Genomic DNA, 17,960 nt, shown 5'->3' on the forward strand with positions numbered 1-17,960 from the left:
CAATGGAAATATATTTGTGAAATTATCTAAAATATTGAGATTGCTTAATGCATTTTTAAACTGAACTCGTGAATTATAGCAGTGTGAACGTTACAACATGACAGGCGTTTAATGAGAGAGAGAGAGAGAGAGAGAGAGTGGTGTTTACTTTGGAGTATTCTGTAAATCTTTTATTTTATGTGAAGACACGTGGAACCATAAGGCATTGTGTCAACAATTAAATAGAGGAAAATGATTTAGAATCATCACTAACTTCTTCTAGCAAAGGAACTGTTTCATCTCACGGAAGGTTATCATCGAGTTAGAGAGGGTGTGCTTTGATTTTTTCCAGCACTTTCCATCGAAACCCCGCCCATGGCTGTGACGCCACTTGTCTGTCAAATGCAGTTTTCGCGGCAACAGATGCTTTGCCGGTAAAAGTTACAGCAGGATCTCAGCGCGAGCGTTGATTGCCATGGTAACTCTTAAAACATTGCAATTTGCCTCTTAAAACATTTCCCAAGCGCAAACCAACATGTGCCCAAGAAGTGCATAATTTTCGGACTGACTTACTTTTAGGCCTATGACTGAGATGCAGGGGAGAGTCAGGAAATTGACACATATTATCTACATTGTAGTATGAGCTCTAGAAAGATAAGTGGACGCGTTGATCACTGTTTTGGTGTGTTCTGTTAACGGCAGGCCTACCTCAATGAATGTTAACTATGTTACAGTGGGATGTACGGAAACATACTAACTTTCAAGTGAAATAATTAGCAATTAAACACTATTGATGCTCACTCTTCAAATTCTGCCCATATAGAACGGCCGCTGTCACATTTGCATTCACAGTTTTTACCTACAATTGCTCTATCAGCCCCATAAATGAAAATGACTTCGGTCAAGTACAGAACGACTTTGAAGTATGTGTGCGTTTGAATCAGCAAAGTGCTCTATGGTTGAATGGAATGCAGACATTTTATTGTGCTATCCCACAATGCAATGCGCTGGTCACGTGACAAATGTCCTGCTAGAGTCAAGCTTGCAATATCCGGTAACGCAATTTCGTAATAACTGTGACAAAAATATATTTTCTTCTGGTCTGGGTGAGTTTTCATTTCTTCTATGTCTTTGTTGTTGTTTAAGATGCCAGTGTGCAATCACCGAGTAACTGCTTACATCGCAAAACCAGGTTTAATACACAACCAATATGTCTCAAACGTTAGCTATCAGGTGGGAGCTAGCTGTAAAGCTAACAGAGAACAACCAGGAAACGTCAGAGCTAATAAGCCCATTAGCTATGCTAGCTACTTTTTGAGTGGTCGAGATGAAATAACTTTATTTCTTCTGATGACCGAAAGCAAATTCTACTGTTCTAAGGTAGAGCAACACTCGTCAGGTGGTTAATTTTCATACATTAATGATCTAGATAACTAGTTACACCCTGTTAAATAACCCATGTAGCATGCTGGCTAATTCGGTATTGATAGCTAGCTAGTTTAGCAAAGCATGTGTCCTTAGGGCTTTGGGAACTAGCTAGCGATAGCTAGTTAATGGGGCATGTGTGTCCAAGCAAAGTGTCCTGCGAGTGGCGGCATAAGTTGCACTCCGTAAACCTTATGTATTTATAAGGTATGAGCGCAATTTAGATGATAATACATATACGTTAAAAAGTTATCAAATTGTGAAGATTGGTTATCGGAATCCATGCGTTAGCTTTTGTGTGCATAAGTCTGACCTGAGCTATTAACTTAAATGCTAGTTTTAAAACTAATAAAATGATCAGAAACTTGTGCTAACGTTACTCACGGTATGTTAACAGCATGTGGTATTTAGAAAACCTAGTTTTGGTCTCAGTTACTTTGGAGGTTAATTGGGGTTTTTTTTTAAGCCAATGATTCGAGATTCATTATCACAAAGTCAAATGTTGACATCGGAGCACATCGTTTAGGCCACAACCTTCCCCACAGCGAAATGAATTTGACGAGTTGACAGAGTTGTTTTATTGTTTATCCTCTTGTATGATATCGATGTAAATCTGCTCTAAGATTGAGACAATTGTGTAAATACTCATGTTTTTTCAAACACTGTTGTCCTAATAATATATCGGCATGACCATGTAGGCTACTCTTTGACAGAAATATCAGGTAACTGGAACTTGTTTGTTTACCTTAGAAGTACACCTGACAGATCTTAAGGTTAATACACATTTTCTTCAGATCTAAATTGCTTACATTTATGATTATCATTTAGACTTAGCTCAGCAGACATGTTTGTCTTGCTTTCATCTGTTGATACAAGGCTGTGATAATATTCAATCAATCAATAAGTCAGAATTCATTTATATAGCGCCTTCCACACAAGAGTAAGAGAAGAAAGAAAATGCCACAGTGTATTTACAGGAGAACAATAAGTGAAATCGGGAGACATGATTTTGATGTGGGAATGAAGAAGAGAAGAGTATTCTTTCACACAAATTTACTTGAGGTGCAAACAATATCAGATTTTGGGAGATTTGACCATAAGAAACAAGCACTTTACTTTGGCTAGACAATAGCGATACATAGTAGGAGTGATCGAAAATCGTCAATAGCCCGGTATAGTTACCAAATGAATAGCCAAGAAGCTAGAAGTGAACACACATGGATAGCTATAGAAACTGTGCTTTCATTATTCAACTAAACACGAAAAAATACTTTTATAACCCTTACTATGTGATGTCAATGGCATTGCGGCGTTTGTTTGCACCTCCATAGTTACAGCTTGGCGTACCTGGTTTCCTCCCCAAAACACCCTCAAACGACCACAAATGCCCGTATGTTTGTGTGAAAGAATTTGAATGTTTGTGTGTTGACCTGTTGGCTTATGTGCTGTCCTCTATTTGTCTGTCAGGTGTGGACCTTCCTTCCAACATGTCCTTCCCCCCACACCTCAATCGGCCCCAGATCGGCATTCCCCCTTTGCCGCCTGGCATCCCACCGCCACAGTTTGCAGGGTTCCCTACAGCTGTGCCCCCTGGTAAGGCTTGAATAAGAGAGGTTTTGCACCTTTGTGAGTCTTTCTGTTGTCCAGCGCCCACCATCACACCTTTCACACATTTAGATGCTTTTTGGCATACAGTAAAATAAATATGGTTTGTCAAGTGTCAATTTCAAGCAGTAAGTTGGCATCTATTTGAAGTGAATAGAATATATCAATGAATGGGGGGTCGGGGCAATTGCTATATTATAGATTATTGCCATTAGGCGTGGAACTCTGTACACGCCTTCTAGGCTTCGTTCCCACCTTGCACAGATATTTCAATTTGTGCTTAAATAAACTAAACTAAACATTCCAATGTGATACCACAGTATTCTATGTGTAGAGTTCTCTGTTCCATGCACGATGCATTGCATTGGTCAGTGTGTCTACTACTAATTTCAGACATTAGTGTTCCATTAGTGTTCCAACCTGCAGATAAGGTTAAATAAGGTAGATTAGAGGTGCGTTCAAGTTCACGAATATAGGCAAACGTTTGCGAACGCTCGCAAACAGTATTCCGTTAGCCTTGAGTTTTTGGCGAACGTTTGCTAACAATCATAAACAGTGTGACGAGGTGGTGCTCCGCAATCATACCGTGGAACTGGACGTGAGTTTGACGAACGCAACAATGCAATTACTGTTAGAATGGAATGTTCACAACAAACAACAAATCGGTTTGACACTTGACTGATTGTTTTGACCTTCCGTCATGATCTTGTCTTGCAGTGACCCCAATGATACCAGTGCACATGGGCATCATGACACAAGCCCCTACGGTAAGTTTCCCACCACTGAAGAGAATGACTTATTTTGGGGTTTTCCCAAGCAATAATTCAAAGTAAATAGTGGAGCTGATTTTTTGATCGTTGTTTAACATTAGTCTGTGTAATACAGTGCATATGTTCATCACAGGACCGACTGGAACATTTATACTCAGTTTAATGTTTAGCAAACCATTTGTATATTTATTTTTTGGTTAATTGAGTTGGTGAACCCAGACTAACCTGTTAGCAAATTTGAATATGCTCTGCAGGTTCGTCTGGAAAGGATCCCATTGACATTGAACTTCCCCTCTCATGACTTACTCAAGATTTTTTGGTTATTCAGAAACATGTCAGTGGGATTCTTTCCAGACAGACCTGTAGAGCAATTTCGATTTTGCTAACAGGTTTGTCCAGGTTCACCCAGTCTACGTTTACCGTGTGACATGGGATGGTTTGCAATGTGTGCTGGAACTTGAAAAGGGAACAAGAAAACTGCCGAGTCATGCAATGTCCCAGAGATGCTAGAACTCTACCGTAACTTCCCAACTATTAGCCGTTCAGGAGCACTATTTTGGGTGTTTTTCATACCATGAGAATCATTATTGGCCAGTGCCCATGGACTTAATATTGAGTGTTTATGTTGCCGTTGTCTTTGTCTATACGTCTGTGTAAAGCACTTTGAAGTGGCCATTGCTCTAGAATGCGCTATACAAATAAAAACGTACTTACTAAACAGGTACTGGTGCCCACCTCGGTGTCAGTGGTCAGCAAGCCTCCTGTTCCCAAGAAAGACCTGCCCTTGCCACGCCCGAAAGAGCCAGAGGAGATGAACGGCCCCACCACCACTGTGTTCGTGGGAAACATCTCGGAGAGGGCCTCCGATATGCTCATCAGACAGCTCCTCTCAGTGAGTCACGCAATCAGTTATTTTAGTCCTTTGAAATAAATGCCGGCATGGTGGAGCAGCGGTAACGTGACTGGCGGACATTCGGCTCACCCGGGTTCGATTTCCGCCGCTGTGAGTCTGTGTCGCTTTGGATCGAAACATCTGCTAAATATCAGATATATCAATATCATCTGCTTTCCCTCTCTCCTCCAGAAATGTGGCCTGGTCCTCAGCTGGAAACGGGTACAAGGAGCCTCTGGGAAACTTCAAGGTAAGAGCAGCAAGCGAGAAGAGACCTCGTCAGTTTCCATTGAGCAGACACATATCAGATTTGAAAGCTGCCATTCTTCAATCATTCCCACTGCTCCTTGTATCATAACAACCATCACAGAAGGAGCAGAAGAATTGCAAGGAGTGTTGAATTAACTTCATGTTACATTGCATCAAACTAGCATGTCTACAAACAGTAGCATACATGTCACACGCATACATGCAAAAAGCAACGAATAAAATGGTTGATTTCAGTCACATGCTAAACGCAAACTACAATAAAATACATTTGCAGCTGTATAATAATAACGACAGCAATTGGCAAAATGGCTGACTTTTCTATTTTTGCACCGTCTCAGCTTTTGGCTTCTGTGAGTATAAGGAGCCGGAGTCCACACTCCGGGCCCTACGACTCCTGCACGACCTGCAGATCGGAGACAAGAAGTTGCTAGTTAAGGTGGACGCCAAGACCAAAGCTCAGCTGGACGATTTTAAGGCCAAGAAGAAGAGCACCAATGGGGTGAGTAGCATAAATCGACTGAAACCACTTTTGGCTCTCACTGGCTTCAATCTTTTTTTAAAAAAAAAAAATCATTATATTTATTTGGGATTTTCTTTCGCACACCTGTACAGTTTTTAAATCAACATAATTCATGTTCATAGCTTACCAGTGCCACTTATTTATATTAGACACACCAACACTCACTGGCTACAATCAAGCTATGGATTTGTAGATTTGAGCTCTGTGGCTCGTCTTCAAACCTTCTTGTAATGAAGTGTCTAGTTGTACAGTAGGTATCATGAAATGGTTTGAATGAAATGAATGATGCCTGCAGACGGCCAAGATTGGTGACGCAGGAGGAGACGATGAAGAGGAGGTACTGGACGAGGAAACCAAGCGAAGGGATCAGATCGTCAAGGTAGCCATCGATGGCCTCATTCGGGAGTATGCCAAAGACCTCAATGCCCCGTCACAAGATGAAGAGTCTCTTCGGCGCAAGAAAAAGAAAGAGAAGAAGGAAGAAGTAAGTGACCGTTGTTGGTCAGAGGCCATCTTTGTTTTTTTTAGACCTTTGCTTTTCAAACTTGTCACAATGAACACCACCTCCGAGATCAATTGACTCTCCACCATTATGACCAGCATTTCAAAGAACGATAAAAACTAGTTTAAATGTAACTGTTTTCATTATATATATTTTTATATGATTTGAAGTGATTATATTGTCTTCATGAAATAAAACATCTTTGAGACTCCCAGAGTACCACAACTGAGTCCACGTACCACCAGTGGTACCCGTACCACAGTTTGAGAACCGCTGTTTTAGACTATATGCAGGATAACAAGCTGAACAGTGAAGTTTAGGTGTTTTTCTACGCTCTTAATTGTGTTTCCCAACAAGTCCAGTGTTTAGTTTGTTAGTCCATGACTGATTTGATTCTGTTCATTCAAACAGTCAGTCAAACCGATTCCATTTCTACAACAGGGATGAGTTAATCTGGCTGCTTGTGTCCTATCTGTTAAAATGTGTAATTAATAAGTCTGTATGGGACTGCACTGTATGTGACTAAATTGAAAATAGATACTGGTGTGGTATTCAAATGATTGGAAATTAATACTGCCACTCTTGTCTTATCATCAGGAGGACATCAATACCATTGACATCGAGGAAGATAAGAGAGACCTGATTTCCAGGGAGATCAACAAATTCCGCGACACACACAAGGTAACCGTCTCTACCAGCCATTCTGTGCTGCATTTTAAAAAGTCGTTGTGCACTACATTAGATTGTCGTCATAAGCAAAATAGCCCCAAACTGACTACCATATTATCTTGGACTAGACTACCAAACTGCATTCACATTAGTGCTTGCCGTGAATATGCTATTCCACGACCTTTACAAGATTAAATGAAACTAAATAAAGGTTAAATCTGCCATTTAGTTGTACTGATTGGACAGAAGAAGCAAAAAATAAATACATAATTAGAGCTCAATAGAAATGGAATCGGCATCATCTAGTTATAGAAGACACCCAAAATCATACACACACTCACACATCCACATGCACACAGACAGAAAAAAAAGCCAAAAAAAAACAAAACAAATGCATGGACGTAAATGTAACCTTCCCTGGAAGCTAATCTATTGATTGAACCCCACCATTATGATAGAGATCATATGGTGACTAAAGCAAGATGAATCTCAGAGCTTTGGAAAAAGTTGCAAGGATAGGATGTAAGTATGAGCCTCCTTTTCTTCTCTACATTGACTGGGCGTCCCCTCCTTGAGGACTTGCTCGGGGGCAACTGAGCCAGCCCTCCAGGTCAACTTAGTCATTGGGGTACAGCGGGAGAACCACTCTCCGCTTTCATTCTAAGTTCTAAGTTCTAAGAACAGGCGAACTGAACATCAGCTGGGCAGAGTGTGACAACTGCTCCCGGTTATGAGATCCCCCAGATGGTTTTCCCGATCTCTAGAATGTTCCGAAGTGCCCATGCTCTCAAGCTGGCACCTGCTTTTAAGACCTGCTTAAAAGGGAGCTTCCAGGATGCTTGTAACCCATCCTTTGTTCCTGGTGCCGGAGGGGGAGGTCTGTGAACCTGGGCGAGTCCTCCACTGTGTTGACGATGTTGATGTAAAAGTGGTGTATATTGATGACACTGAGAGAGTCATGGTAACCCAACAATGATTTGGGCCAAAATGGTCCGCATTTAAAAAAGCAGGGGGCGCCCCCCACCCACAGCACGTTGAAGACCTGAAGACTAGCCAGGTGAGAGACAGCCTGCGTGTGTGTGTGTATATATATGTGTGTGTCTGTGTGGGTACACTTTCACCCTCTCCACTTACCTCTCTCAATCTCATTCGACCCATGTATACATGCTTATCTGCGTATGCATTTACATACACATGGATGCATAGCCGCGTCGTCCATATTTCCATACTCGCTCCTCTCTGTCTCAGTTTTGCACTTGCACTCTTAAATCATCTCCTTCCTCTTTTACTGGAAGTGATGAGATTGATTTCACTTGAGTGTCCATCATCAAATGCTTGTAGTCATAGGCAGGCTATGGCGCTCGAGGACGTTTAGCACTGACGTGCACAGTGGAGACAATGTTTTTTTCCCCCCCTCAGGTTTCACAATGAGAGGAATTAAGTTGTAGGTGCCATTTAAATGCACATTTTCTCTAGGTCCTTATAATGACTAATAGCCGCAGGAGATGTCAACTTGCTCCCCTTTTCAAATGGTAAACTGCAGTAAAACCCTGTTTCAAAATGTAATGATAATGTAGCTCTCGGAGGGCTGCGGCAGAAGAAGGTTATTAGTTTGTTTGCGATGCCAGAGGAGGTGATCCATTGCATCTTTATGGTTCCCATATGGGAATGAAGCAGTCTGCGGCACATGAGGCTAATAGGAAAACTGAGGTTCTTTATGATCGGAAAGGCTACAGTATCTCTCAGATCTTTACAGATCCTAAAATGTAGATGTATGAAGCATTAATATTCAGAGAACTATAATTTTTAGACAAATTTGGCGACGTGTTTGTTGACACTCTGTGATTAAACAAATGTGACGTTAAGAATGTCTATGACATTCCCCCTCAGTCCTAACAATCCATACCTTTTTGAGCTAACAACAGTGCAATACTCGTGATAGAGGAGCTGTTGTGTGTAGGAGTGTTCTTGTGTTACTAGAGCCGTTTGTAAACATAGAGATCCGCAGTAAATATGGCCTCAAGAGAAACCTGCACAGTGGACTCTGTAAAGTTATGTTGGCTTGCACATGTAATGATCTTGCCTCCGCCAACTAAGACACTGTTTTCAGTGCAGATTGTCTGTTTGTCTGTCAGCAGGAGTATGCAAAAAGTACCAACCCAGTTTTCATAAAACGTAGTGAAACGTTGTCGCATGGCTCAATGAAGAACAATTATTAGCCTTTGGTGGAGATCCCACCTTGTTTATTGCAATTTGTGCAGTAAAAATAACCAGCAAAGCCTCTTATCTTTCAAGTGGTTGTTTACTCTAGCCAATACAAGTAGTTTGGAATGGGCTAAGCAAGAGATCCATTTGAAATCAGATGTGACACAAAGGTTATTTTTAATTCTACGTCCGTGGTATGTTTGTTCCATAAACATTATAGAGGATTGGAGTGGTCGTGTCAGAAGCCCTTATCTTTTTACTCTTAGACAGTCCCTTGTCAACCAGAGAGGTAAGTCTTAAAATAAAAGTCCTTCTAGCGTAGAAATAAATTAACCAACAGTCACTTTAGCCAATGTCTAGTTCAAGTTCAGCTGCATACACGCATCATTTCCTCAAAACCTTTTCTGTATCAGCGTACGCTTTCTCCACTTTCTCTTTTCGTGCTGTTACTTTCTGTCACCCCAACGTCTTCCAGCTGTATCACTCCCAAAGTTATGCACTTCACGTTTAGCAAGAAAAGAGAGGACATTTTGACAACAAAAACTGTGAAAGTACTTGTCTTCAGTTGCAAAGACATTTTCACAAGCATCGGTAATTTGTCAAGGAAGCATTTATCTACCCGCACTTTTTAAAGTCAGACTGAGTCCCTGTCACACAGTGTTAAAATCACATGGTCCAGACAGTGACCAGAGGGACTTCAATATGGGCCTTTGAGGCAGAGAGATTGTGCGTAACAGTGAGAGTGGTACAGGCTGAAAGTCCACACACTCATTCTCTACTGAGAGACTCAGTCGCTTGGACGGAACTCAGAAGACAACAGTGGGGTAAGACAGTCTCTACCATTTCATTTATATGCTGTCCTTTTCTTCTCATTCCCTCCCCATGGTCTCCCCAAAAAATAATGAATTGTGCTGTTATTTGCATTGCCGGTTTTGTAATGTTGTTGAAATGAACTGATGATATGCCATAAGCTTTTAGGTTTGATTTTAGGATGTCTTGACTTTTTTTTGCTTTTCCTTTGAACACCAAATAAAAGCAGCACCAAAAGCATCACACCACCTTCAAAAAAGCTCCGTATTTATTATTCTCTGTGAACCGTTTGACCTGCTTTTCCTCCCAGGCCTAACTCGTAGGCTTATAGGGCTACACAGCGAGGCACAGAAAGCCGTAGTTCAACATCTGTAAGTCACCAACAACTAGTTTCACACGGATTGACGCTCTTGCTACTGTAATGACAGGTTTTTTTTCCTTGTTTGTTTTGTTTTCTGTTTTTTTTTTGTTTTTAATTGATTTATTTAGTTCTTTTTTTCCTATTTTGGCTTTGTGGAAAAAAAATGAAGTTATCTTTGAGATTGCAGCGTCTTTACCAGAAGTTTGAATGCTTGACCTGTCTGATATATGGATCATAGGTCATGGAAGTGGTTTCCAGAATAGTAGAGTGAAGCCAGTGGGGCATCTGTAGAATTCCATTGGAGACAGTGCATGTGAAAGATCTTGTATGGATTGTGCACCAAAAAAAAAAACCCACGAAAAAACAATATCAGTTGGTTCAGTTATTTAGTTCAGTATTTCAGTTCAGTAAGTTGGTATTGAGGCAGGAGTTCAAATGCTAAAATGTTCCCCTTAAACCTTGTGCACAGTAAACATGTACTTCATATCATGAGTTAAATATATTCTGCACTGAAGATAATTTTCTGTAGAAGCTCATCTTTTTTTAGGCTTGTAGTCTTAAAACTGATGATAAATATCCGTCATCACGTAGAAGCCCCAAGTCTGGAAACCACTTCCCTCCCCTGCATCCCTGTGATTTTGCACCAATGTCTTTGTGCACCCCCTTCACTGCCCTCTTCTGAGAGCCCTTGCTAAGCCCTGGTCCTTCTCTCCCCAGAAACTCGAGGAGGAGAAAGGCAAACGGGAGAAGGAGCGGCAGGAGCTGGAGCGCGATCGGAGGGAACGGGAGAAGGAGCGGGAGCGGGAACGCGAGCGGTGGGAGCGCGAGAAGGAGCGGGAGCGCGAGCGGGAGAGGGAGCGCGAGACGGCGAGAGAACGCGAGCGGGACCGGGAGCGAGAGAGGGAGCGCGACCGAGACAAAGAGCGCGACCGCGACAGAGACCGCGACCGGGAGCGCGAGCGCGAGCGGGAACGCGACTGGGACAAGGAGAGGAGTCGCGACCGGAGCCTCGACCGCAGTCGGTCCAGGTGAGTGTGGGCCCGAGAGGAAAAGACGACCTGCACGTCTCGTGAACTCTCGTGCTTCTTTTAGATTTACTCCAAGATGGCAGCCCAGTGTGCTGAGAGTATGTTTGTGGGATTTATTGTTCAAAAGAATCACAGCTCTGTGGAAGGCAACCCTTCGGTATGCTTCACTATTAATCCTTCTGTAGTATATAAATCCCTACTTCGGGTCCTTTTGGATTGACCGTTTAAACTGTTCTCATTTAACCAACCAACCCACTCTCCTCAAAAGAAAAAAAAGGAGAAAAAAAAAATTTGAGGAGGGTGGGTTGGGGATTTCTATGTTGTTGAAAACTGACCGAAGTGATACAAGCTACAAATGCTGGCGTGTGTCACCAGCAGCCTTTTTTGCTAATGAATTCAAGGCCAAAACAGCACTGGTCAGAAGCTATATCAGAATACCAAAGCCCATGAGCAGGACATGAGAGGGTACAGGATGCTTACGGGGAATCTCGCAGCTTTGCGATGGGAAGGTCTCACGTTTTCTTCTGTTTGTTTTGCTCTTCCAGAGAACAGAGCCGCGACCGCGACCGGGAGAAGAAACGAGACCCCAAGGAGGATGAGGAGGAGGCGTACGAGCGCCGCAAGCTGGAGAGGAAGCTCAGGGAGAAGGAGGCCGCCTATCAGGAGGTAGCCACCCAAAAATTACCTCTACTTACGCACAGACACAGACACAGACACAGACACAGACACAGACACAGACACAGACACAGACACAGACACAGACACAGACACAGACCAGTACTTAAGAGTCACACATATACACATGCATTCACACACATGTACATTCACATCCATTGAATTAGTGCTCTGTGAATGCCTTGTTCCTGGTACACCTGTCTGACCTGTCCACCCCCTCTGTCCTCACAGCGGCTGAAGAACTGGGAAATCAGGGAGCGGAAGAAGGCCCGCGATCACGCCAAGGAGGTGGAGAGGGAGGAGGAACGCCGCAGAGAAATGGTGAGTCGGTCCCCGCCAATCACAGCTTCAAACAGGAACAGGAAACTGTGCTGTCAGTAAACCACGCGCAGGGTATGGATATGTAAAGAATTTCAGTTCAGTAAGACGCTTCATGAGATTCTGTTGTTGTTCAGGCTTCTGTGAAGCGAAACCATGGTGCTGACTCTGCGTATCCTCATCAGATAAAATGTTGTTGAGGCCAAAATGTCACAATACCAGAATCGCAACTTCAATATAATATCATGGCTAAATATCGCGATTCCAATACTGGTTATGCAGGTCTTCATTGTTTCCTCACCTGAATTGAATGTGTGTTACAGGCTAAAGAAGGCAAGCGGTTGAAGGAATTCCTAGAGGACTATGATGATGAGAGAGATGACCCCAAGTACTTCAGGTAAGCCGACACAGGGTTGTCTCTTTCCCAGACATAAACATCACGCTTAGGAGTGCAAGCCTATAAGGCTTTTATCAGGCATCAGTAAGTCGAGTTAAACTGATATTGTATTGATTGACTAATGTGGTAATAGTATTGCTTGATATAGTATCAATTATCAAGTAATTAATTGTAATATGAAATGGTAATAAATGTAGTATTAATTGCTACCAAAGGTCTCCTCTGTTGTAGCTTGAATATTATTCCTGATTTTTGTAAGCTGCTTTGAAAGAATGCTCAATGCTCAACTGAACGTACAGTAATTTCCTGTGTATTAGCCGCATTGTGTATGAATACCATATTAATACCATATGAGTGCCATATTAATACATTCACTATGTGTGTGCTCAGAATAGGAATCAGATTTTGAGACACTGCCTGGTTGGGGGAAAAATGCTGAAAAAGAGATGAATAGATGAGTTGAATTTTTACTGGTGTGATACTAGTGAGAATGTGTGAGGCAGAAATCTTTCATTACATTGGAAGATTTTTTCCCCCCCAAAGCACCACAGGAAGCCATTTGGAGTCCGTCTTTACCACTAGGGTGCATTTTAGCTCAGTAGTGAGGACCCACTGTAGATAGTGTTATTGTATTTCTGACCACTAGGGGCAGCGCATCACCAATGCCTCAGCTTCAGCACCCTTTTGTAGTTTGGTGCTGTATCCTGTCTTATCCTCCAGGGGCAGTACACTGCAGCAGTGTGGCGCCCCAGAACGAACCGTCCTTTAAAAAACAGCGCAATTCCGCTTGCGTCCTACAGGGGCAGTGCGCTGCAGAAGCGTCTGCGCGACCGCGAGAAGGAGGTGGAATTGGACGAGCGAGACAGGAAGAAGGAGAAGGAGGAGCTGGAGGAGATCCGACAGAGACTGCTGGCAGAGGGCCATCCAGACCCCGACGCCGAACTGCGCAGGGTGAGCCAACGAGCGAGCATGGCTGTGTTCGTGTGTGTGTGTGGGAAAGATGGAGAGGGCATATTTTTTTTCATGCGGCTGGATGATTTAAGCAGCAGCCTGTGTGCATGGCTCTCCTGATGCGAGATTGTATAATTATCACAAGGTCTATGGGCTGCATGCATGGCCTCAAAACACGGCTCTGTTTCAGTCACTCATTCTCATACTGCAGTTTGATTCTGTGACACTTGCCTTCGCTTGATTGTCTGTGCATGAGTGCTGTCTTTTTGATTTTGCTCTAATTATGGATGCATTACATGATATCCGTCTTGCATTATTCCTGATCTTCCTTGATTCTGCATCTGTGTCAGCCTGTGTGCCACTGTAGATGTGTTGGTCTGATAATGTGGCTCTCTTTGGTTGACTATTTATTAAATTCTGTTCTATTTCCTGTATTTCCTCTCTCTGTGTACGTGTGATGAGTAGCTGTTTAGTATATATTCAGTCATTTTTGTAAAATACGCATGCTTGTCAGTAAAAATGTTAGTTTGAATGAAATATGAATTAATTAATGAATTAATTAATGAACGAAATTGGAATTAATGAATGAATGCGTGAATGAATTAATTAATCAATCAATCAATCAGTCAATCAATCAATCAATCAATCCGTCAGTCATATATTTTTTTTAATGATCTCTAGGTGTCCCTGTCTGTGTGATTCTGTGGAAATAAGCATTTGTATCTCTGGGAGTAGGTGTAGGACCTGTATTTTTGTTTCCTATGTCTCGTTTGTTTGGATGCAAATGCACAAATGTCATTTATACAACACAAGTACGTTTTAGAAACGTTTATAGAATGTTTTTATGTAGAGTAAAGGTGTTTTAATCACGTTTGTCTGTTTTTGTTTGTGTTTTATCATAATTCATAAGATGGAGGAGGAGGCAGAGCGTCTGCGTCAGCCACCACCCAAACTTGAGGTCGAGGAGCCGCCACCACGGGAGCGCGAACGGGAACGCGAGCGTGAACGGGACCGCGAACGGGAACGAGACCGCGAACGAGACCGGGAGCGAGACCGCGAACGGGATCGTGAGCGGGAACGGGGGGAACGAGGGGAACGAGATCGCCACGAGCGGCACGAGCGCCACAGAGGGGGCGGTGACCTCCCCGTGCCCATGTCCGACGACGACGACGTGGAGGAGGGCGAGGAGCTGGACGACGACGACGGCGAGGAGGCCAAGCCCTGCCTGAAGCCCACGCTGCGGCCCATCACGGCCGCGCCGTCCCTGTCCTCGGCCAGCGGGGGCGCCACGCCCAACTCGCCCGGCGACGAGTCGCCCTGCGGCATCATCATCCCGCACGAGAACTCGCCGCCCGAGGGACCCCCTCAGGAGGAGCACCGGCCCAAGATCGGCCTCAGCCTCAAACTAGGTACCTCGCCATGTCACCGGAGGGCTTCTTAAAGGAGGACGACCGCATATTTGACTAATCTGACTTTGATGTTTGTGTCCGCGAACAAGCCCTTTATTGCTAATGTTTGACATTTTGAAAGTCTTTAAAACCCAAGGCAGTGTTAAAATGACGTGGAATTATGAACAGGGCTTAAAGTTCACAGGCACTGTGCCTGAATCCAGGTGTAGGGCTGGCTGTTAAAGAGTTGAGTATAGATAAGTACAACAGACTCGTACGTTTCTGATTAGTTCAGGCACAGAAATGGTTCTTGCTTTAAGCTCTGCATGAAGGTGTTCTTGTCCTCTCTCTCTACCCTGTTACTTATAATTCAACCCCCTCGCCTTCCTCTCTCCCTCTCTCTTTCTTCCTCTCCCTCTCCCTCTCTCTCTCCCTCTCTCAGGTGCCACAGGCAGCCCCAGTCAGCCTAACGTGGTCAAGCGCAAGAAGCTCCAGGACAGCGTCTTCAACCGCTTCGACGACGAGGAGGCCGACGAGGGCCCCAAGAAGAGGAAGCTGGTGCCGCTCGACTACGACGACGACAAAAGCCAGGGCCTGGACGGCCTGGGGCTGGGCGGGGGCAAGGGCGCCAACACCGAGGAGAAGCGCAAGCACATCAAGAGTCTGATCGAGAAGATCCCCACGGGCAAGCCCGAACTCTTCAACTACGAGCTCGACTGGTCCATCGTCGACACGGTGAGTTCTTGCTTTTCCTCCAATCAGGCATGCAAACTCCTTGCCTTTTGGCGAAATTGGCCGTTTTGAATCCAAAAACGGGTAACGTGCATGATTAGTGCAGATCTGCTGAGTGTTAGCGCACTCTTCTCACCTTTTTTACCCCAGACCAGTTTGGATGCCTGTCTAATGGTCCATTCATGCCACTATTCGCTTAAAGCTATGGTGTAAGACGCTTTTGAAGCAAGGAAATGCAGCTTTCAGGTGACAAAAGCTGCAAATTCCCGAGTTTACATGAACATTTTTGGACATGAAACTCCACAAGTACTACAATCGAACTACAGCGTGACTGCAAAAGTGACGACGAGCCCCCAACTGGGCAACTCGATTAGAAAAATCTTTCCCCCAGTTTCCCCACCTCTTATTCCCACATGGGGTGGCTCTCAAACACTCTCCTCGGTCCTCAAGGAGCGTTCCCACTGATCTATAACTAACACTGGATAGACTATCCCATTGTTGCCGCCCCATCATTCTTTATGTAGATCAGTGAGGATCGAGGCCCGAGGAGGAAGGGTGGACGTATAAAAGACAAATGAGAGGCACCCATGGAGTGACGTGGAATGATGTTTTCACTGAGAAAAAAAAAACCTGCATGAACGCATTGTAACTATTTTTGATTTTTGATTACATCTCAAAAAATTATAATATAAATTTCAGGTTTACTCAAGAACAGATGCCCTATAAAAGAAACCTCTTAAGTCCTAGGAAGTAAAATGTGTTTCTTTGCAGCTCTAAAGCTAGAAACCTTTACGGTCTGATTTGTTACAGCAATTAACAAATAGAAAAGAAGACTGTGGCAGTGAGTCAGCCACAGAGCTACTTTGTAGCGTTTTCACTCTTGCAGTCCCATTCATCACTCAGTACAGGGATCTTTGCCACCCAGAATTCCTTTGTTGATGAGTAATGTACAAGTCAATTTCTCAGACTGATGGCTATGGGGGGCATTTAAATACCGTAATTTCCCGACTATTAGCCGCGGCTTATACATTGATTTTGCTAAATTTCTTCAGCTATGAGGTTAATACAGGGGGGCAGTTAATATGGTGTTAATATGGCTTTGTTTCTTTTCATTTGCATAAAACACTGTCCTGTGGCTTATACACAAAGTGGCTTATATGCAGGAAATTACTGTATTCTGAATATGAGCAGTCATTTAAAATGCATGCTATTTCTTTCCCAGTCTTTGATGGAGAGGCGCATTCGGCCATGGATCAACAAGAAAATCATCGAGTACATTGGCGAAGAGGAGGCTACGCTTGTGGACTTTGTGTGCTCAAAGGTATGCCGCTGTGTTTGAAATGACACTTCAACCACAAATCAAACGCAGTAAATTTGTGTGTGTGTGTGTGTGTGTGTGTGTGTGTACATTAACACTGAATAGAGCTAGGCTGTTTTTGTTAGATCAGATGTCTCTTGTGTAGTTCCTTGAGTTGGTTTTCTTGTCCAACTCCTTTTGACGCCCACCCATTCTGTTATTTACAGGTCATGGCCCACAGCACTCCGCAAGGCATCCTGGATGATGTTGCCATGGTGAGTATTTCCAGATGAAAACCAACAGCGCATGCTGACATTCACACTTATGCAGATGCTTGGAACATTCTCTCTGAATTGCCTTTTAATATGTGGCCGTTTAGAAGAGAAACAAATTGTGGCCATATTTTTTCTTTTTATGTTCTGTCTTCACAAATTTCTCAAGTGCTCTGCTTCTCTATCTGTCTACCTCAGGTGCTAGATGAAGAAGCTGAAGTGTTTGTTGTGAAAATGTGGCGGTTATTGATTTACGAGACTGAAGCCAAGAAGATCGGGCTGGTGAAATAGACGCAAGCACTGACACGCACAGATCAGTTGAAGCCCATTGACTTCTGTCGGATCCCAAGCCAGACATCCCTCGTCTTAATGTCATCTAAACGCAGAGAAATCAACAAATGTGAACAGTTCACCCTTAAAGGGAAGCTTGTGTTACAAACTCAGCGGTGTTGTCTTTTGGTTTGTCTAATGAGGCTGCCACTGAGCAAACTCAACTGCTTCTATTATCCCCATCCCACCCTAAAAAATCAGTTTTCATAGAGGACCACCGTTTGTATGTGCGTTTGTTTAAGCTGAATAGATGACGTTTATGATATGCGGAGCAGGTTAACCTATGGACTGTTGTTGTTCCACATCCAGTCGTAGCTGCTCATTTCATTTCATTTTTTTTTTTTTTTTTTTTTAACACTGAAGACCAGGTGGTACATTTTATGATGTCCTTGTCCATGTTTGATTTGGCATTTTGCCAGCTTACAGCCTTTGAAGTCATGCTGAAATGATCTTGATTTGCAAAAGCATATGAACATTGTTGTCCTTTTTTTGTTTTTGTACCTACTAATGGAAAATGTTTTGAATAAAGAATTTTTTTAGAACCTTGTCTTCAAGACATTCTTG

The 17,960-nt window shown here is 43.3% G+C and overlaps 1 protein-coding gene across 1 annotated transcript; it reads left to right on the plus strand.

Moving 5' to 3' along the window:
- The first annotated feature begins 990 nt into the window (after positions 1-990).
- rbm25b (RNA binding motif protein 25b) lies at positions 991-17,942 on the plus strand. Its single transcript, XM_062551427.1, has 18 exons — positions 991-1,085; positions 2,872-2,997; positions 3,727-3,776; positions 4,501-4,671; positions 4,864-4,921; positions 5,280-5,440; positions 5,757-5,945; positions 6,561-6,644; positions 10,726-11,036; positions 11,582-11,702; positions 11,943-12,032; positions 12,353-12,426; positions 13,227-13,377; positions 14,288-14,786; positions 15,208-15,500; positions 16,720-16,818; positions 17,022-17,069; positions 17,265-17,942. The coding sequence occupies exons 2-18, from the start codon at positions 2,892-2,894 to the stop codon at positions 17,355-17,357; spliced, it is 2,598 nt and encodes an 865-aa protein (XP_062407411.1). The 5' UTR covers positions 991-1,085; positions 2,872-2,891; the 3' UTR covers positions 17,358-17,942.
- Positions 17,943-17,960: the final 18 nt, after the last annotated feature.

The sequence above is a fragment of the Sardina pilchardus genome, chromosome 12 (genome assembly GCF_963854185.1).
Source record: "Sardina pilchardus chromosome 12, fSarPil1.1, whole genome shotgun sequence".
NCBI classification, from domain to species: Eukaryota; Metazoa; Chordata; class Actinopteri; order Clupeiformes; family Clupeidae; genus Sardina; species Sardina pilchardus.

Coding starts and splice junctions, on each gene's coding strand:
- rbm25b (XM_062551427.1), top strand. CDS start 2,892: ATGTCCTTCCCCCCACACCTCAATCGGCCCCAGATCGGCATTCCCCCT. Junction 4,672..4,863: donor TCATCAGACAGCTCCTCTCA/GTGAGTCACGCA, acceptor TCTCTCCTCCAG/AAATGTGGCCTGGTCCTCAG. Junction 14,787..15,207: donor CGGCCTCAGCCTCAAACTAG/GTACCTCGCCAT, acceptor TCCCTCTCTCAG/GTGCCACAGGCAGCCCCAGT.